This window comes from Jaculus jaculus, chromosome 3 (genome assembly GCF_020740685.1).
Source record: "Jaculus jaculus isolate mJacJac1 chromosome 3, mJacJac1.mat.Y.cur, whole genome shotgun sequence".
Lineage (NCBI taxonomy): Eukaryota > Metazoa > Chordata > Mammalia > Rodentia > Dipodidae > Jaculus > Jaculus jaculus.
In genome coordinates, this window is record NC_059104.1 from 185,009,320 (window position 1) to 185,029,381 (window position 20,062).

At 40.3% G+C, this 20,062-nt stretch overlaps 1 protein-coding gene across 4 annotated transcripts in view; it reads right to left on the reverse strand.

Annotated features, from left to right (window-relative positions):
• Positions 1 to 20,062, reverse strand: part of Luzp2 (leucine zipper protein 2) — a 313,181-nt gene that overhangs the window by 31,273 nt on the left and 261,846 nt on the right. For all 4 annotated transcript variants that reach the window (XM_045145859.1, XM_045145858.1, XM_045145860.1 and 1 more), the window contains exon 8: positions 15,982 to 16,056. In XM_045145859.1, coding sequence (XP_045001794.1) covers positions 15,982 to 16,056 — 75 coding nt within the window. The remainder of the gene's footprint in view (positions 1 to 15,981; positions 16,057 to 20,062) is intronic.

Below are 20,062 nucleotides of genomic sequence, written 5' to 3' on the forward strand. Positions count from 1 at the left end.
TACAAAAGTTAATTTACATGTAGGTGCACAAGTGGATATTTCTAGCACTTATGAAATGAATCTACACAGGTTAAAAGGGTCTAGAAAGTTTTGAATAAGCTTAAGTTAATTGCATCTACATTTCAGTAAAGGAAATTTAAAAACTAAAATTAGTAGAAAAAAAGCAATAGTTCAGGGTTTTTTTTTCTTTCTGTTTTTAGTTCATAGCAGTCTTGATCTACTCTTCTCTCACAGCATACTGAGTCAAGGTTGAATGCAGTATCAAGATGTACATAATATTGATAGTACTGAAAATTTTAAATGTATTTTCCTTTGCTTAATAATTATAGACAATGGGAAACGAATTTTGTGATAGTTTGGCAGGTTTGATTGAAAACCAAAGGTCATGTTATTCAGGAAATAATGCTGATCCCCACATTAATTTATTTATGGCTTTGTTCTCAAAACATCCTCTGTCTAAAAGTTAAGTCTATGAGAGTGTGGTGGTTTGCTTCAGGTGTCCCACATAAACTTACGTGTTCTGAATGCTAGGTCCCTAGATTATAGCAATTTGGGAATTGGTACATCCTGGAGGCAATATATTACTTGGGGCAGGCTTTTGAAAGTTGTAGCCAGCTTCTACTTGCCAGTATTTAATACACACTCCTGTTGCTGCTGTCCATCTGATGTTGGCCAGGAAGTGATGTCCACCCTCTGTTCATACTATCATTTTTCCCTGATATCATGGAAATTCCTCTAAAGACTATAAGCAAAAATAAAATGTTTTTTTCCCCCTCTGCTAGCAGCTCTTAGTTGGGTGTTTTCTGCCAGCAAAGAGAACCAGACTGAAGCAGTAAAGAGGGACAAGAGTGGGGTCACTGCTGCTGGAACCTTACTGAAGCAGTAAAGAGGAACAAGAGTGGGTCACTGCACTGGAACATGACTGAAGCAGTAAAGAGGGACAAGAGTGGGTCACTGCACTTGAACCTGACTGAAGCAGTGAAGAGGGACAAGAGTGGGTCACTGCACTAGAACCTGACTGAAGCAGTGAAGAGGAACAAGAGTGGGTCACTGCACTAGAACCTGACTGAAGCAGTGAAGAGGGACAAGAGTGGGTCACTGCACTAGAACCTGACTGAAGCAGTGAAGAGGAACAAGAGTGGGGTCACTGCACTGGAACCTGACTGAAGCAGTGAAGAGGGACAAGAGTGGGTCACTGCACTAGAACCTGACTGAAGCAGTAAAGAGGAACAAGAGTGGGGTCACTGCACTGGAACCTGACTGAAGCAGTGAAGAGGGACAAGAGTGGGTCACTGCACTGGAACCTGACTGAAGCAGTGAAGAGGGACAAGAGTGGGTCACTGCACTGGAACCTGACTGAAGCAGTAAAGAGGAACAAGAGTGGGGTCACTGCACTGGAACCTGACTGAAGCAGTAAAGAGGGACAAGAGTGGGTCACTGCACTTGAACCTGACTGAAGCAGTGAAGAGGGACAAGAGTGGGTCACTGCACTGGAACCTGACTGAAGCAGTGAAGAGGGACAAGAGTGGGTCACTGCACTAGAACCTGACTGAAGCAGTGAAGAGGAACAAGAGTGGGGTCACTGCACTGGAACCTGACTGAAGCAGTAAAGAGGGACAAGAGTGGGTCACTGCACTTGAACCTGACTGAAGCAGTGAAGAGGGACAAGAGTGGGTCACTGCACTGGAACCTGACTGAAGCAGTGAAGAGGGACAAGAGTGTGTCACTGCACTGGAACCTGACTGAAGCAGTAAAGAGGGACAAGAGTGGGGTCACTGCACTGGAACCTGACTGAAGCAGTAAAGAGGGACAAGAGTGGGTCACTGCACTTGAACCTGACTGAAGCAGTGAAGAGGGACAAGAGTGTGTCACTGCACTAGAACCTGACTGAAGCAGTAAAGGGGGACAAGAGTGGGGTCACTGCACTGGTACCTGACTGAAGCAGTGAAGAGGGACAAGAGTGGGTCACTGCACTGGAACCTGACTGAAGCAGTACAGAGGAACAAGAGTGGGTCACTGCACTAGAACCTGACTGAAGCAGTGAAGAGGGACAAGAGTGGGTCACTGCACTAGAACCTGACTGAAGCAGTGAAGAGGGACAAGAGTGGGTCACTGCACTAGAACCTGACTGAAGCAGTGAAGAGGGACAAGAGTGGGTCACTGCACTGGAACCTGACTGAAGCAGTGAAGAGGGACAAGAGTGGGTCACTGCACTAGAACCTGACTGAAGCAGTAAAGAGGGACAAGAGTGTGTCACTGCACTGGAACCTGACTGAAGCAGTAAAGAGGAACAAGAGTGGGGTCACTGCACTGGAACCTGACTGAAGCAGTAAAGAGGGACAAGAGTGGGTCACTGCACTTGAACCTGACTGAAGCAGTGAAGAGGGACAAGAGTGTGTCACTGCACTAGAACCTGACTGAAGCAGTAAAGGGGGACAAGAGTGGGGTCACTGCACTGGTACCTGACTGAAGCAGTGAAGAGGGACAAGAGTGGGTCACTGCACTGGAACCTGACTGAAGCAGTACAGAGGAACAAGAGTGGGTCACTGCACTAGAACCTGACTGAAGCAGTGAAGAGGGACAAGAGTGGGTCACTGCACTAGAACCTGACTGAAGCAGTGAAGAGGGACAAGAGTGGGTCACTGCACTAGAACCTGACTGAAGCAGTGAAGAGGGACAAGAGTGGGTCACTGCACTGGAACCTGACTGAAGCAGTGAAGAGGGACAAGTGTGGGTCACTGCACTGGAACCTGACTGAAGCAGTACAGAGGAACAAGAGTGGGTCACTGCACTAGAACCTGACTGAAGCAGTAAAGAGGGACAAGAGTGGGTCACTGCACTAGAACCTGACTGAAGCAGTAAAGAGGGACAAGAGTGGGGTCACTGCACTGGAACCTGACTGAAGCAGTAAAGAGGGACAAGAGTGGGTCACTGCACTTGAACCTGACTGAAGCAGTAAAGAGGGACAAGAGTGGGTCACTGCACTAGAACCTGACTGAAGCAGTAAAGAGGGACAAGAGTGGGTCACTGCACTAGAACCTGACTGAAGCAGTAAAGAGGGACAAGAGTGGGGTCACTGCTGCTGGAACCTGACTGAAGCAGTGAAGAGGGACAAGAGTGGGGTCACTGCACTGGTACCTGAATGAAGCAGTAAAGAGGGACAAGAGTGGGTCACTGCACTAGAACCTGACTGAAGCAGTAAAGAGGGACAAGAGTGGGGTCACTGCTGCTGGAACCTGACTGAAGCAGTGAAGAGGGACAAGAGTGGGGTCACTGCACTGGTACCTGAATGAAGCAGTAAAGAGGGACAAGAGTGGGTCACTGCACTGGAACCTGACTGAAGCAGTAAAGGGGGACAAGAGTGGGGTCACTGCTGCTGGTACCTGAATGAAGCAGTAAAGAGGGACAAGAGTGGGGTCACTGCACTGGTACCTGAATGAAGCAGTAAAGAGGGACAAGAGTGGGTCACTGCACTGGTACCTGACTGAAGCAGTAAAGGGGGACAAGAGTGGGGTCACTGCACTGGTACCTGAATGAAGCAGTAAAGAGGGACAAGAGTGGGGTCACTGCACTGGTACCTGAATGAAGCAGTAAAGAGGGACAAGAGTGGGTCACTGCACTGGTACCTGACTGAAGCAGTAAAGCGGACAAGAGTGGGGTCACTGCACTAGAACCTGAATGAAGCAGTAAAGAGGGACAAGAGTGGGGTCACTGCTGCTGGAACCTGACTGAGGCAGTGAAGAGGGACAAGAGTGGGGTCACTGCACTGGTACCTGACTGAAGTAGTAAAGAGGGACAAGAGTGGGTCACTGCACTAGAACCTGACTGAAGCAGTAAAGAGGGACAAGAGTGGGTCACTGCACTAGAACCTGACTGAAGCAGTAAAGAGGGACAAGAGTGGGTCACTGCACTGGTACCTGACTGAAGTAGTAATGAGGGACAAGAGTGGGTCACTGCACTGGTACCTGACTGAAGCAGTGAAGAGGGACAAGAGTGGGTCACTGCTGCTGGAACCTGACTGAAGCAGTAATGAGGGACAAGAGTGGGTCACTGCACTTGAACCTGACTGAAGCAGTGAAGAGGGACAAGAGTGGGTCACTGCACTGGAATCTGACTGAAGCAGTAAAGGGGGACAAGAGTGGGGTCACTGCACTGGAACCTGACTGAAGCAGTAAAGAGGGACAAGAGTGTGTCACTGCACTAGGACCTGACTGAAGCAGTAAAGAGGGACAAGAGTGGGTCACTGCACTAGAACCTGACTGAAGCAGTAAAGAGGGACAAGAGTGTGTCACTGCACTGGTACCTGACTGAAGCAGTAAAGAGGGACAAGAGTGGGTCACTGCACTTGAACCTGACTGAAGCAGTAAAGGGGGACAAGAGTGGGTCACTGCACTGGAACCTGACTGAAGCAGTAAAGAGGGACAAGAGTGAGGTCACTGCACTAGAACCTGACTGAAGCAGTGAAGAGGGACAAGAGTGGGGTCACTGCTCTTGAACCTGACTGAAGCAGTAAAGAGGGACAAGAGTGGGTCACTGCACTAGAACCTGACTGAAGCAGTAAAGAGGGACAAGAGTGGGTCACTGCACTAGAACCTGACTGAAGCAGTAAAGAGGGACAAGAGTGTGTCACTGCACTGGTACCTGACTGAAGCAGTAAAGAGGGACAAGAGTGGGTCACTGCACTTGAACCTGACTGAAGCAGTAAAGGGGGACAAGAGTGGGTCACTGCACTGGAACCTGACTGAAGCAGTAAAGAGGGACAAGAGTGAGGTCACTGCACTAGAACCTGACTGAAGCAGTGAAGAGGGACAAGAGTGGGGTCACTGCACTTGAACCTGACTGAAGCAGTAAAGAGGGACAAGAGTGGGTCACTGCACTAGAACCTGACTGAAGCAGTAAAGAGGGACAAGAGTGGGTCACTGCACTGGTACCTGACTGAAGCAGTGAAGAGGGACAAGAGTGGGGTCACTGCACTAGAACCTGACTGAAGCAGTAAAGAGGGACAAGAGTGGGTCACTGCACTAGAACCTGACTGAAGCAGTAAAGAGGGACAAGAGTGGGTCACTGCACTAGAACCTGACTGAAGCAGTAAAGGGGGACAAGAGTGGGGTCACTGCACTAGAACCTGAATGAAGCAGTAAAGAGGGACAAGAGTGGGTCACTGCTGCTGGAACCTGACTGAAGTAGTAAAGGGGGACAAGAGTGGGGTCACTGCACTAGAAATCTGACTGAAGCAGTAATGAGGGACAAGAGTGTGTCACTGCACTGGAACCTGACTGAAGCAGTAAAGAGGGACAAGAGTGGGTCACTGCACTGGTACCTGACTGAAGCAGTAAAGAGGGACAAGAGTGGGTCACTGCACTGGTACCTGATTGAAGCAGTAAAGAGGGACAAGAGTGGGTCACTGCACTAGAACCTGACTGAAGCAGTAAAGAGGGACAAGAGTGGGTCACTGCACTAGAACCTGACTGAAGCAGTAAAGAGGGACAAGAGTGGGTCACTGCACTAGAACCTGACTGAAGCAGTAAAGGGGGACAAGAGTGGGGTCACTGCACTAGAACCTGAATGAAGCAGTAAAGAGGGACAAGAGTGGGTCACTGCTGCTGGAACCTGACTGAAGTAGTAAAGGGGGACAAGAGTGGGGTCACTGCACTAGAAATCTGACTGAAGCAGTAATGAGGGACAAGAGTGTGTCACTGCACTGGAACCTGACTGAAGCAGTAAAGAGGGACAAGAGTGGGTCACTGCACTGGTACCTGACTGAAGCAGTAAAGAGGGACAAGAGTGGGTCACTGCTGCTGGAACCTGACTGAAGCAGTAAAGGGGGACAAGAGTGGGGTCACTGCACTAGAACCTGAATGAAGCAGTAAAGAGGGACAAGAGTGGGTCACTGCTGCTGGAACCTGACTGAAGCAGTAAAGGGGGACAAGAGTGGGGTCACTGCACTAGAAATCTGACTGAAACAGTGAAGAGGGACCAAGGGTGGGGTCACTTCTGCTAGAACTAGACTGCCTCGTGGGACTACTTTGCAGGAGAAGTGTGGACTAATTTGAAACCTTGGCCTAAGAGATGCCTTGCAGTGCTGTAAGTATGCTTGATGGATTGGATTGTTCTGGTCAGAATTGAAATACCTGGATGTAGTAAGAATTAAGGAATGTAAGGTTAGCTTAAGAAGGTGAGAAAGAGCTTTGACTGGACTGGGCTAGAAGCAGTTTGTGTGAGAGGCTTTCTCTTATGCTCATGTCCTGAGAACTAGAGCAGGATTGCATTTTACAGAAATGGACTGGTTTGAGGAAATCTTTAGGCTAAAACTGCTGTCAGTTAAGCTTTAATTGAGAAATTACAACCATTGATATTGGGTCAGCTGACCTGAAATTGAACTACAGAAATAACCAGAATTCTTTGAAGGAACCTGAATGCTAAAGGAGTGTCCTGTCCTTCAAAGTGTGTTTTATCTGCCCCCCTGCACCAGGATTAACAAGTTTACAGCGCACCTGGTATTATGGAGTATAACAACTGCAGCAAAGAGCAGGCCATTGAATTTGCATCACAGTTTTGTAGTTTGGAAATGGCTAGGGGCAGTGTGAAACAGGCTTGTTGAATTACCTGTGTGGAGCCCAGTGGAGCCATGAGGATGAACCATGGGTTGCAGTGGAGACCCAATGGAGATGAGCATACTATGAGTTGGCTGCTTAGGAGAAGATGGAGTTTTTTTGGGACTGTGAGTAGCCTCGCTGTATGGGGGGGAATTGGAACTCCAGGGACTAGTCATTGGTTAGAATTAACTTGGAGACTCATCTCTGGTTATAGTTGATGGACTTAGAGCTTAGAGTTTGATGTTTTCCCTCTTTAAGTCTTGTATTGGTTGAATTTTTCTTTGCTATGCCCATTGCCATATTTTGCATTGTGAATGTTTAGTCTGTGCCATTGTTTTTTGTTGTTGTTGTTTTGCTATTACAGCTCAATTAAAAGACTTAGATTATGGGGATATTGGAACATCATTGAGATTGATAAAAACTATGGAGACTTTTAAATTTGGACTAAATGCATTGTATTTTATATCATGTATGGTTCCCAGTTTATGGGGGCCAGTAAATTCTGGGTCTCCAACTACTGGCAATTTGGGAACTGAATCCTACTAGAGGCAGTGTATTGTTAGGGACAGGCTTATGGGTCCTATATACAGCTTTCCCTTAACAGTGTTTGGCACACTGTCCTCCTGCTATTGTCCACCTGATGTTGATCAGAAGGTGATGTCCACCCTATGTTCATGCCATTGTTTTCCCTGTCATCATGAAGTTTCCTCTTGAAGTCTTTAGGCTAAACTAAACCCTTTTCTCCCATAAAATGCTTTTGGTTAGTTTATTTGCAAAGCATTGTGAAGCTGACTGCAACACACTGATTAAAACATATGCTGACATCTTATATAAATACCTAAATTTTAGTGATGGTTAAACTCAGATGCTCAAAATACTACACAACATTCAAGTAATGTTTACAAAACTTATAATATATAGATGATGTATAGGTAAGATAAATTTTTAGGGCAATGAACATGTTAGAATTTAACAGTCTGACCATTGGTGCAAGTGTCTGATATTAGGGGCCACATAACCTTGGCAAGATAACCCCATATTAACAGTTGGGCTCACATGCTGTATTTTCCCTTCTTTCATAGCTAAGGTAGATTGTTCTCTGTATTATTTTTTCCCACAGTATAAATAATGTCTTCGACTTCTGGTTAAGATGGCAGCATAGGAACCACACCAAAGCAGCTTAGGGGAGAAAAAGTAAAAAAAAAAAAAAACAACCCAAAACAAAAACAAACAAACAAACAACAACAACAAAAAACCCAGAAAATTACACTTTTACTAAAAAGTGAGGTGTATAAGAAATTAAAATGGCAGCAGAGTAGAACAGACCCGGATCAGCCAGAGCCCGCACAGGCAGGCGGAAGCGGCTCCAGCAGCGGTGGCACCAGGCCTGCGGGGCCACAGCTGCCAGGCTCAGCTTGAGCCGCAGGAAAAGCCAGGTGAGGGGATTTTCTACTAACAATGGCGCTCTTCGCAAACTCAAGAAACATGAAGGGAGAACAGTATTAAACAACAGAGGAGCAGATCATGAGTTGGAGGATCTCGTGGGCCAGTGAGAGAACTAGAGCCACCATCGACAGCTGCCCTTTCCCACCACCAGTGCCCAGCTCCGGTGAACAGAGCAGCAGTGCAGCGACCCAGCCAGCCTACTTGAACCCACAGTGCACCAAAGAGGGACCCAAGCAGGAGCACAGCATAACTGAGACCAAAATCATCCCAAAAGGTAATGGATTACACCAGGTCAGTACCCACCTAATAAACCTGGTATATAGCCCTGAACCGGAAGTGCTAACTACACCTTCCATATCTGGATAAATTATATGTTAAATCTGATGGATTGTCAGACTTGACATTCTTAAATAAGCAATATTTTGGGCTTGTTATTTGTTGCTTCTTGATTTATAGTGGCTTTGTTTCATCTTCTGTTATACATTAGGGAAGGGTCCCACTTAGTCAAAAGCTGACTTGGAACCCTCAACAGACCAGAAATCTTAATCTCCTTGTTGATAGAGAATGTGGTTGTCATCATACCAACTCTTGCATAAATACTTTGTGCTGCTTTGCATTGAAAGTGTACATTGTTTAGTTAAATTTTAGAATCTATCTATATTTTGTTCCATTCAGCCTACTTGAATACTCTAATAACAGGCAAACCCAAAAGCTAAGACCACTTTTGTAAAAACTCTGAGAGTCTGGAGAGCCACACCTAGCACCTTAAGCTCCTACCCTGAAGATATATAACATCAGATTGATTGATACATCTAATAATAGCAAGCTAACTAGAAAATCCATGTGTTAAATTAATCCAAGATGCAAAAGTATATACATTATTACACAAGAAACACCCAAAATCAAGACAATATAAATCCACCAAAAAGTATTAATGTATCAGAAATGACCTCCAGTGAGAACAAGTTGGAGGAAATTCCTGAGAAAGATTTCAAAAGAATGATTATAAATATGTTCAATGAAGTCAAAGAAGAAATCAAAGGAATAAAAGAGGAAATAAAAGGAATCAAAGAAGACATAGGACACTAAGTTAATTAAATAAAGAGGTCAATACTAGGCATAAATAAGGAAATAGAAATAATAAAGAAAAACTAGTAAGAATTACTAGCAATAAAGAACGCAGTCAGTGAACTAAAAAACTCTGTAGAAAATATCACCAGTAGAATAGTGAAGGAGAGGACAGAATATCTAAGCTAGAAGACCAGGTAGCAGATCTAATATTGTTCAACAAAGGGAAAGACAAACTAGTAGAAAAGTATGAATGGGAATTTCAAGATATTCAGGACACTATGAAAAGATCAAACATAAGAATTCAGAGTATAGTAGAAGGAGAAGAATTTCACTCCAAAGGCATAGTAGGCATCTTCAACAAAATCAGAGAAGAAAACATCCCCCAAATTGGGAAAGAGGTGCCAATGTATATACAAGAATCCTTTAGAACAACAACCAGACAAAACCTGGAAAAACCTCTCCTTACCATATTAAATCAAACTACCAAACACACAAATCAAAGAAAAAACATTGAAAGCCATTAGAGAGAATAATCAAGTTACCTACAAAGGCAAGCCTATCAGGATTACAGCAGATTACTCAACACAAACTTTAAAAGCCAGAAAGGTTTGGAGTGATGTATTCCAAGTTCTGAAAGATAACAACTGTCAACCAAGGTTACTTTATCCTGCAAGGCTATCCATTCAAATAGATGGAGACATAAGGACATTCCATGACAAAAGCAGACTAAAGAACTATTTGAAGACAAAACCAGCTCTAGAGAAAATGCTTGAAAGAACCTTCCATGTTGAAGAGAAAGAAAAGCACACATATAAGGAACCTGGAATAAAACAAAAAAAAAAAAAACAAAAAAAAAAAACAAAAAAAAAAACTTAAATACTAGTTAACACAATACAGCAAAGGTAAAACTAGAAGAACTACAAAAAATGGCAAAAATAAGTACACACTTTTCAAAACAGCTCTTAATATCAACAGCCCCAATGCTCCCACCAAACGACATAGGTTTGCAGACTGGGTTAAAAATCAGGATCCTTCAATTTGTTGCCTCCAAGAAATGAAACTTTCTACAAAGGATGGACACTATCTTAGGGTAAAAGGTTGGAAAACGGTGTTTCAAGCAAATGGGCCTAGAAAACAAACAGGAGTTGCTATCCTAATATCTTACAAGGTAGACTTTAGTCCAATATTAGTCAAGAAAGATAAGAAAGGTCACTTTATATTGATTAAAGGCACATTCCAACAGGAGAACATTACAATCCTAAACATATATGCACCTAACATCAGGACTCCCAAATTCATCAAACAAATGCTATTAGAACTAAGGTCACAGATAACACCAAACACAGTGGTGGTGGGTGACTTCAACACCCCACTCTTCAATTGACATGTCATGCTGGGAAAAAATAAACAGAGAGGCATCTGGACTAAATGAGGTCATAGAAAAAATGGACCTAAGAGATATATACAGGACATTTCATATAAAGGCTGCAGAATATACATTCTTTTCAGCAGCACATGGAACATTTTCTAAAATAGACCATATATTAGGACACAAAGCAAATCTTAACAAATACAGGAAAATTGAAATAATTCCTTGCATTCTTTCTGACCACAATGGAATCAAACTACAAATCAATAGCAAGAAAGGCTATAGAGCATACACAAAATCATGGAAACTAAACAATACACTACTAAATGATGAATGGGTCAATGAAGAAATCAAGAAGGAAATCAAAAAACTTATAGAGTCAAATGATAATGAGAACACAACATATCAAAATCTCTGGGACACAATGAAGGCAGTTCTAAGAGGTAAATTTATAGCCTTAGGTGCCTATATTAAGAAATTAGAAAGGTCACAAGTAAACTACCTAATGCTTCACCTTAAAGCCTTGGAAAAAGAAGAACAAGGCAAACCAAAAATCAGTAGGCGGGAAGAATTAATAAAGATTAGCGCAGAAATTAATAGAAACAAACAAACGAAAAAAAAAAAATCCAATCCAAAGAATTAATGAAACAGAGTTGGTTCTTTGAAAGGCTAAACAAGATTGATAAACCCTTAGCAACTCTGACCAAAAGAAAGAGAGAAGAGACACAAATTAATAAAATCAGAGATGAACAAGGTAACATCACAACAGATTCCAGAGAAATTCAAGAAATCATAGGGACACACTATAAAAGCATATACTCCACAAAGTATGAAAATCTGAAAAAATGGATGATTTCCTTGATTTATATGACCTACCTAAATTAAATCAAAATGAGATTAATCACTTAAATAGACCTATAACAAACATGGAGATCCGAAGAGTTATCAATAATCTCCCAACTAAAAAAAAGCCCAGGCCCAGGTGGATTCACTCCTGAATTTTACCAGACCTTCAAGGAAGAGCTAACAACATTGCTTCTTAAGCTTTTCCAGGAAATAGAAAAAGAAGGAATTCTACCAAACTCCTGCTATGAGGCCAGCATCACCCTGATACCAAAACCAGGCAAAGACAGAACAAAAAAAGAAAATTATAGACCAATCTCCCTCATGAACATAAATGCAAAAATTCTCAACAAAATTTTGGCAAACAGAATACAAGAGTATATCAAAAAGATCATTCACCCTGACCAAGTAGGCTTTATCCCAGAGATGCAGGGATGGTTCAATATACACAAATCTATAAATGTAATACATCATATAAATGGGTTGAAGGGCAAAAATCACATGATCATCTCATTGGACCCAGCTATAGCACTCCTAGGCATATATCTGAAGGAATCATCTCATTTCCTTAGAAGTACGTGCTCAACCATGTTTATTGCTGCTCAATTTATAATTGCTGGGAAATGGAACCAGCCTAGATGTCCCTCAACTGATGAGTGGATAATGAAGATGTGGCACATTTATACAATGGAGTTCTACTCAGCGGTAAAGAAAAATGAAGTTATGAAATTTGCAGAAAAATGGATGGACCTGGAAAGGATTATACTAAGTGAGGTAACCCAGGCCCAGAAAGCCAAGTGCCACATGTTCTCTCTCATATGTGGATCCTAGCTACAGATGATTGGGCTTCTGTGTGAGAATGAAAATACTTATTAGCAGAGGCCAGTAAGTTAAAAAGGAGACATAAAGGGAAGAGAAAGGAAGGGAGGAGGGTACTTAATAGGTTGATATTGTATATATGTAAGTACAATGATTGTGATGGGGAGGTAATATGATGGAGAATGGAATTTCAAAGGGGAAAGTGTGGGGGGGAGAGGGAGGGAATTACCATGGGATTTTTTTTTTATAATCATGGAAAATGCTAATAAAAACTAAAAAAAAAGTATTTCATATGACTGAAGGCAGAGAAACATAGAAAATAAAGGGTTTGCACATGATCACTCAATAGCAGAGTGAGGAACGAAACACAGGAGTAGTGACTCACGAGACCATTCAGTAACTATAGCAACCTTCAGTATCCCATCCCAAGTGACTGCAGCGTGGTGTGGGCTGAGCACAGAACTGCACATATTGAAGTGAGGAATGGGCAGCTACATATGGGGAGCAGCACTGAATTAACCGTGAGCTCTATGGCTGGAGCCTAGCTACTATATCCTATTGAAGACTGTTGTGACTCTATCATTAGATGTAACCTACATATATTTATAATGCATATCTTCATTCCCTGGGAATTTACTGCATACCAGCTCAGTGTAGAATTATTTCATTTAAAAAATGTTTTTATTTTTTTATTTACAACCAGAGAAATATATTGAAAAGAGAAACAGAAGGGATAGATCAGAGCCTCCAGTCACTGCCAAACAAAATCCACATGCATGTACTACTTTGTACATCTGGCTTTACATGGGAACTGGAGAACCAAACTTGGGTTGTTAGGCCTTGTAGACAATACCTTATCTGCTAAGCCATCTCTCCAGTTCTAGAGTTAGGTTTATAATTGCTTTGTTATATGGGAACAAAGTTCAGGTCTTATGTGTTTTATTCCCCTGAAACCTTACATTAAAGGAGTTATGTGCCTATTGATGATCTATAAATATTGAGTCAGATCAGGGAAAATATTTTACATGAGACTAAATTTTCCAATGGTCAGAGATAATAAATTCCCAGAGGATCTTAGAATCCTTCAGGATCATGAGAACTCAATTTCTTTTAGGATGTAATGAATTTTGCAGAAACAGTAGCAGTGAAAACAGAAAGAATGTGGTCTAGGAAAGTAGCAATGTTATATGTACCTGTGGTTCCCTCATTCTACCAATTCCACAAAGATCCCATGCTATTTTTACAAATAATTCAAAGCGTGAGTTGGACATGCTCAGAGATAGGCATTGATAGCAAAACTCCTCTATTAGTTTTTTAAAATACATACTCACTCTTTATCTCTCTGTCTACCGCTTTCACTCACTGTCTCTCAAGTAGATAAATAAAATAGTTTTAAAACTCTAAAACTTATTTTGTAACACTAGTTGTGAATATAATTATGTTTGACTTATCAAATAGCAGTCTGGCTCCTTTAAAAGTATTAAATATTAATGAGTTAAACTAATATAATTAATACATTGCAATCACCAAGGAATAAGTTATCTAATTTCTTATTCAAATACTTAATTTGTGTCAGAACTCCAAACCTTACAAAAGAATGTCATTAACATTCACAATGTATCTTTCCTAATTTCTCAACTGTGACAGTCAACATATCCTCTTTGAGAAGCTTCCTGTGTTAGCTCTGAGGATGTTTGGAACATAAAAATGAAGCAATGCACCTAGGAAAGACAGGCTAAAAACACTGAGATGTGGAATTTTAATCTGGCCTTCCAAACCAAGTGCAGTGTTAGGAGTCAAGTGTAGGAACACCCAACAGTTCCAAACAGGATCAACCTTCCAGGTTTCATTCATATTCCACAGCAAGGACCCTGTGTTCAAATTGATAGCTACGAGGTAACCTCCTTTCTTTATAAAATTGCATATATACAACATTGTAGAATTGCAAAAATGAGTTTGCAAGTGCATTTGTTTTGCTTGCTTAATTTTCTTAATAAAATGGTTACTAAATTGTGATTACTAATATATTAAGATCTAGATAACTCACAGATGCGATGAAAATATGGAAGAATATACAAGCAACACACTGGAAGCTATAGGTACATAAATAAGAACTTAATGAATAGGATTCCAGTAGCACTGGAAATAGTCCAAACAATCAACAAATGGAACTACATTACATTGAAAAGTTTCTGCACAGCAAAGTGAATTATCAGTAGAGCAAATAGGAAGTCTACAGAATGGGAGAAAATGTATGCTGGGTATTCCTCAGATAAGGGATTTGTATCTAGAATATATAAACAATTGCAAAAATTAAACACAAATAGCGTAACTGCCAATCAATAAATGGGCTAATGAACTTAATTAACAGATCTCAGAAAAAAAAAAACTGTTCAGTTTCACCATGATTTTGAGAAGGATATTGAGAAAAACTTAATAGTTACCATATTAGCAGCATCCTAAATTAAATATTGAAAAAGATATACCTATGTAATACATACACGTATGTATATGTGTATGTGTTTTTGTATATAGATAGATTATAACTATAGAGTAAAAACACAATATAAGCCTATAACTTCATGTATGTAATATAAATATCTACATATATAGTGTATGAATATAATAGTGCAAAATATAGAGATATACAGTATAGAAAATTCTCTTTTCTCTGCATATGTACACTTATTATAGGATCAAATATTTGGCTCACAGAACTGCTCTTTGAAGTCATCTATGATAAGACTAGTCTTTCCAGTGGTAATTACATCCAAGAATTTGATTTGTATCTTTTTACTTGGCCATTTTGTATACGTATTTTCAAAAAATATCTCACATATTTGAACAGAATTTCAACTTGAGATTATATATTGTAGAAGTGTCAATATTAACATAAATTACTATTATTTTGTTTTTGATTTTTCGAGGTAGGGTCTCATTCTACCAGGCTGACCTGGAATTCAGTATGGAGTCTCAGGGTGGCCTAGAACTCACGGCACTCCTCCTACCTCTGCCTCCCGAGGGCTGGGATTAAAGGCATGTGCCACCATGCCCGGCTTTTAACATAAATTATTTTATTAGTTAAGAGTATATTTTACTAGCATTTAAAACTATGACTGCAGAAAACATTAGGTGAGTACATTATAACAGCAATTGTATGATTTCCATTTATTTTTAATATGATTAATGTCCTTGTATATGATTCTATGTTTGTACATATAGTATCATAGACTAAAAACCACACATTTAAAAACAAATTTACAGCTGGAGAGATGGCTTTGTGGCTTAGGCATTTGCCTATAAAGCCTATGGACCTAGGTTCAATACCCCAGTACACACATAAGCCAGATGTACAAGGTAGCACATGCATCTGGAATTTGTTTACAGTGGCTAGAGGCCCTAGAACACCCATTCTCTCCTTATATCTGTCTCTTTTTCTCTTTCTCAAATAAATAAACACACACACACATATATGTTTAACAATTTTTATATATAACAATTGGATGTCCATGACTACTTCCATTTGCTTCGTGACCCGTTCATCTACAATTAATATGTAATATTTAAGTTGGCAATTCAAGCATGCTAATTTATGTTGTATGGGATAAGCGTATCACTTAGGTATAAAGAAATGAAGCCATTAACTCAAAGAGACAGAAACTCATTCAATTTATTATAACAGCAAGAACAGGAAAACTCGAGTGCAAAGTATCAAATATCTATGAATTCTATAGCTACCTAGTGTACAAAGCATATAGAACTGTATTAATATATCAGAGAAAGCAATGAATAAATTCCACTGAAACCAGAGAGATGATATTTGTTGAAAAAACTTACCCTATCAAGAGCAGCTTTTTCAAGTTCAATTTTGGCTACAGCTAACTTCTGTTCTAGTTCAGTGAGTTGTTGGGCCTGTAACAGGGAGAAAAGCAAATCGATTCAGTAAATTCTGCAGTTGTACACCTTACAAATCTGTCTTTTAATAATAAAAGATATAAATGGAAAAAAATGTAATATTAGTTTTAAGTACTCATTTGATCTATGTACAGAAAACTGCATTTGCTGATTGAATATGGACTAAAGTCTCATTGGTCAAAAATACCCTTTTTAATTTTTATTTCATCCACTACCCATTTATTGTTTAAGAAACAGGTACTTCTGGTCAAGATGGCATCCACCTAACCATGCCTCACCTTTCAGGAACTAAGAAAACTTGTGATCTTTACTTTTTCATTTCTAATTTTGTTAACTTGAAAAATCTTTTTTTTTAATTGATCAAATTGGCCAGGGGTTTATCAAGCAGTGTCCTGTTCTTAAAAGTCTGCTTTACTCCCCCTGGATTAACAAATTGGCACTCTACCTGGTATTGTGAAGTATAAGATATGCTGGAAAGAGGGTCATTGAATTTTCAACATGGTCTTGTGTTTTGGAAATGGCCATGGGAGTGTGGAGCAGGTTTGCTGGATGCCTGCATGGAGACCCCATGGGGCCATGAGGATGAACATGGGTTGTAGTAGAGACCCAGTGGAGATGCCGAGACCATGAGATGGCTGCACAGGAAAGTTGCCAGCCCCGATGAAGTTTTCCAGGACTGTGAGTAGCCTAGTTGGAGGGGTGGAATTGGAATGCCAGAGACTTGCTGCTGGTTAGAATTATCGGACTTGGAGATTTGTCATTGACTAGAGTTGTTGGACTTGAAGCTACCGAGTTTGATGTTTGCCCCAATTATTTTAAATCTTGTATTGGTTGAATATTTCTTTGCAATGCCCAGTGCCATCTTTTGCAGCATGAATGTTTATGCTGTGCCATTATGGGCTTTTTGGGGGCGATTTTTTTGGTTATTATGGCACAGTTAAAAGACCTTGGACTATGGGGATGTATGAACATCGTTAGAATTGATAAAAAGCTATGGGGGTTTTTGAAGTTGGATGAATACATTGTATTTTACATCATGTATGGATATCAGTTTATGGGGGGCAGGCGGAATGTGGTGGTTTAATTCTGGTGTCTCCAATAAACTTAGGTATTCTGGATGCTAGGTTCCCAGCTGATGGAGGTTTGGGAATTAATGCTTCCTGGAGGGAGTATTTTGTATCCACATAGTACTGATCAATTATTAAGTCTTCTAGTTCATAGTTTAAATGCTAATTCTAGCTAGATATTATTTTGTGAGCTACAAATATATATTTGGCATCCTTTTCATTTTCTATCATGTAATATGTACTTCTTTTACAAGTGGTAACATTTAATAAAAATGATTTCTCTGGAACAGATTTGAGCCCCTAATATAACTTTGACTTCAGTATAGTGTCCTGGGAATTCCCTGATTGGCAGGTTTTAATGATCAAGCAGTGCCTAGGTAGGCAGCCTGGTGAACACTCACACATAAACTAGTTAATTATGCTTCCATAATTTCAGCCAGGACAAAGACAATGAGCCCTAATCAGTTTGGTCAGTTTATTACTCACATTCAAAGCATTAGAGATATAATAATGACATGGGGTCCTCACATTTTCAGTCTCATTATTGGTCTCTTGATGGCACTGGACCAGTGGTCCCACAAGCGCTGTATCATTCTGCCATAGCAATCTAACACTAAAGCACAGCCACCTGATTTTATAGCCTATATGAACTCAAAAGAGTAGGAGACATGATAAGAAAAATCTAGCATCTTACTGATATAGATAGGAAATGCTCCATGGTAACTTACAATCAATTGAAGCCCACAGACATCTTGCAACATTGAGTAATAATGCAGCATTCCACCCAGACTTGAAACAAAAAATAATTTTAAAATGCAGGTGAATTTTACTTTTTTGATTTATGTGGATGTTTATAAGGGACTAGGGTCTTACATTAAATATAATTTTCATTTATTGAAGAATAACTTTCATGTTCTGTAAGGCTGGTCTTTAGATTACCACAGAACTAAAATAAGTAATGCATGTATATGTATATATATATATACATATATGCTTATCAAACTGCCCAGTAAGCACTTCTCTAAATGTTCATACCCTTATATTAATGCTACTCTCACTTTTGGTAGAGAATCTTCTCTTTTCAGATGGCAGTGACCTTGGAATGACTCAGAAGGAATCATAGTGCTGGAAAGAAGTGACAGGAGTGCTCAGTACTGCAATATCTCTATCACACCTTCCAAGACTCGGGGTCTATTGCTGAAGAGGTTGCAGGAAGAATGTAAGAGCCAAAGGAAGGGTAGGGCTCCTTACAACATGCTCCCTCCAGACACAAAATGGCCTGGATATCTATGACGTCACAGTGCCTGACATTACCTATGCAAGACCATCATAAAAGTAGGAAGAGATCAGGACATCAAAATAAAAGAGAGACTGATTGAGAAGAGGATAATGGAGTTTCAAAGGGGAAAGTGGGAGGAGGGAGTGTATTACCATGGGATATTATTTTATAATCATGGAAGTTGTTAATAAATAAAAATTAAAAGAAAATCATGGGCAAAATTTTGAACAGCACAGAGAATGATCAGCCAGCAGCAAAAGGAGCATAGCTTACAAACACAAGAGACCACCTCTGTAACACTCACAGCAGACTTCTCAGGAAAAACAATGGCAGGTAGGGACAGTGTGCTGCAAAATTAGAAGGAAGGAAAAGAATTGTCACACAACATTTTTAAAATAAAAGATTCTAATATTCAGCAATGAGAGAATATGGTGTTATGCATTGAAAGGAAAGGGGAAAAAAAGAAAATATGACATTAAAATGAAAACAATCCCAGATTGGGGAAAAAAAAACTCAGAAAAGTTATTGCTATCAATCTGCCATTTCAGAAGACAGAAAAAATATATATATTTAGCCCGGCGTGGTGGCACACACCTTTAATTCCAGCACTTGGGAGGCAGAGATAGGAGGATTGCTGTGAGTTTGAGGCCACCTTGAGACTATAGTGAATTCCGGGTCAGCCTGACCTAGAGTGAGATTCTACCTCAAAAAACCAAATAGGAAGAGAGAAGGAGGGAGAGAGAGAGAGAGCACCACACCATGGAAGACAAAGATATATTCACTTCTAGGCATATATATATATATATATGTATATATATATATATGAATGATATTGTAATCTGTAGAGATCTTTTTTGACAATGACATATCTAAGAAGATGTGGGAAAATGCTGAATTGACCCAAATATTTACACTGTATCCCAAATACACAGAGGAAACAAAAGGAAATCAAAATTAAAAATAACAAGGTTAATATGAAAAAGTCTAACTGTATATTTAATGCACTCTCTTCTTTTTGTTTATGTAAAAAGACAGGAGTCATCAAGTGTCATAATGTCTATAGAATAATAGAAAAGAAAAGGGATAAAATCAATGCAGCTATGTTGATAAAGGACTTACTTTTTATTTTCAGCATAAATGCTACATTAAGAAGTCTGACAACCCTTCCATACGACCTGGACAGGTAACACTTGAATGAAGAGTTAAAATGGGCCAATTTTAATTTCAAACAAACAAGTCTTCTTGCAAAGATATAAACCTTCAGCAGCCCTTCCCGTGCTTCTAGAGAGGAAATCCTCTCTAGAAGTAGCACCGAAAGGGAGGACTTAGGAATGCTCGAGACAAATTCTAACTTTTCTGTGTGGTTATAAATAAATACACGCTCAAGTTGGCAATATTTCACTGAATCTTATTGTACGTTTGTGAGTTCCAGAATGAGAGAGATCATCAGCTTCATTCCTTCCAGATTTCCCATTATGAAAGCAGTAGGGAGGAGTGGAGAAAAATGCAGGAAGAGTGCATTTTGACATCCAATTATATTTCTAATCTCTAGAGCTGGCAAATGAGAGTCTATTCAGGGATATGTCATTCTTGCCAGTGGCATCTGGCAATTAATGCAGAAATGTGGTTTCCAGCTTGCAAAATCTTGGGATTTCAC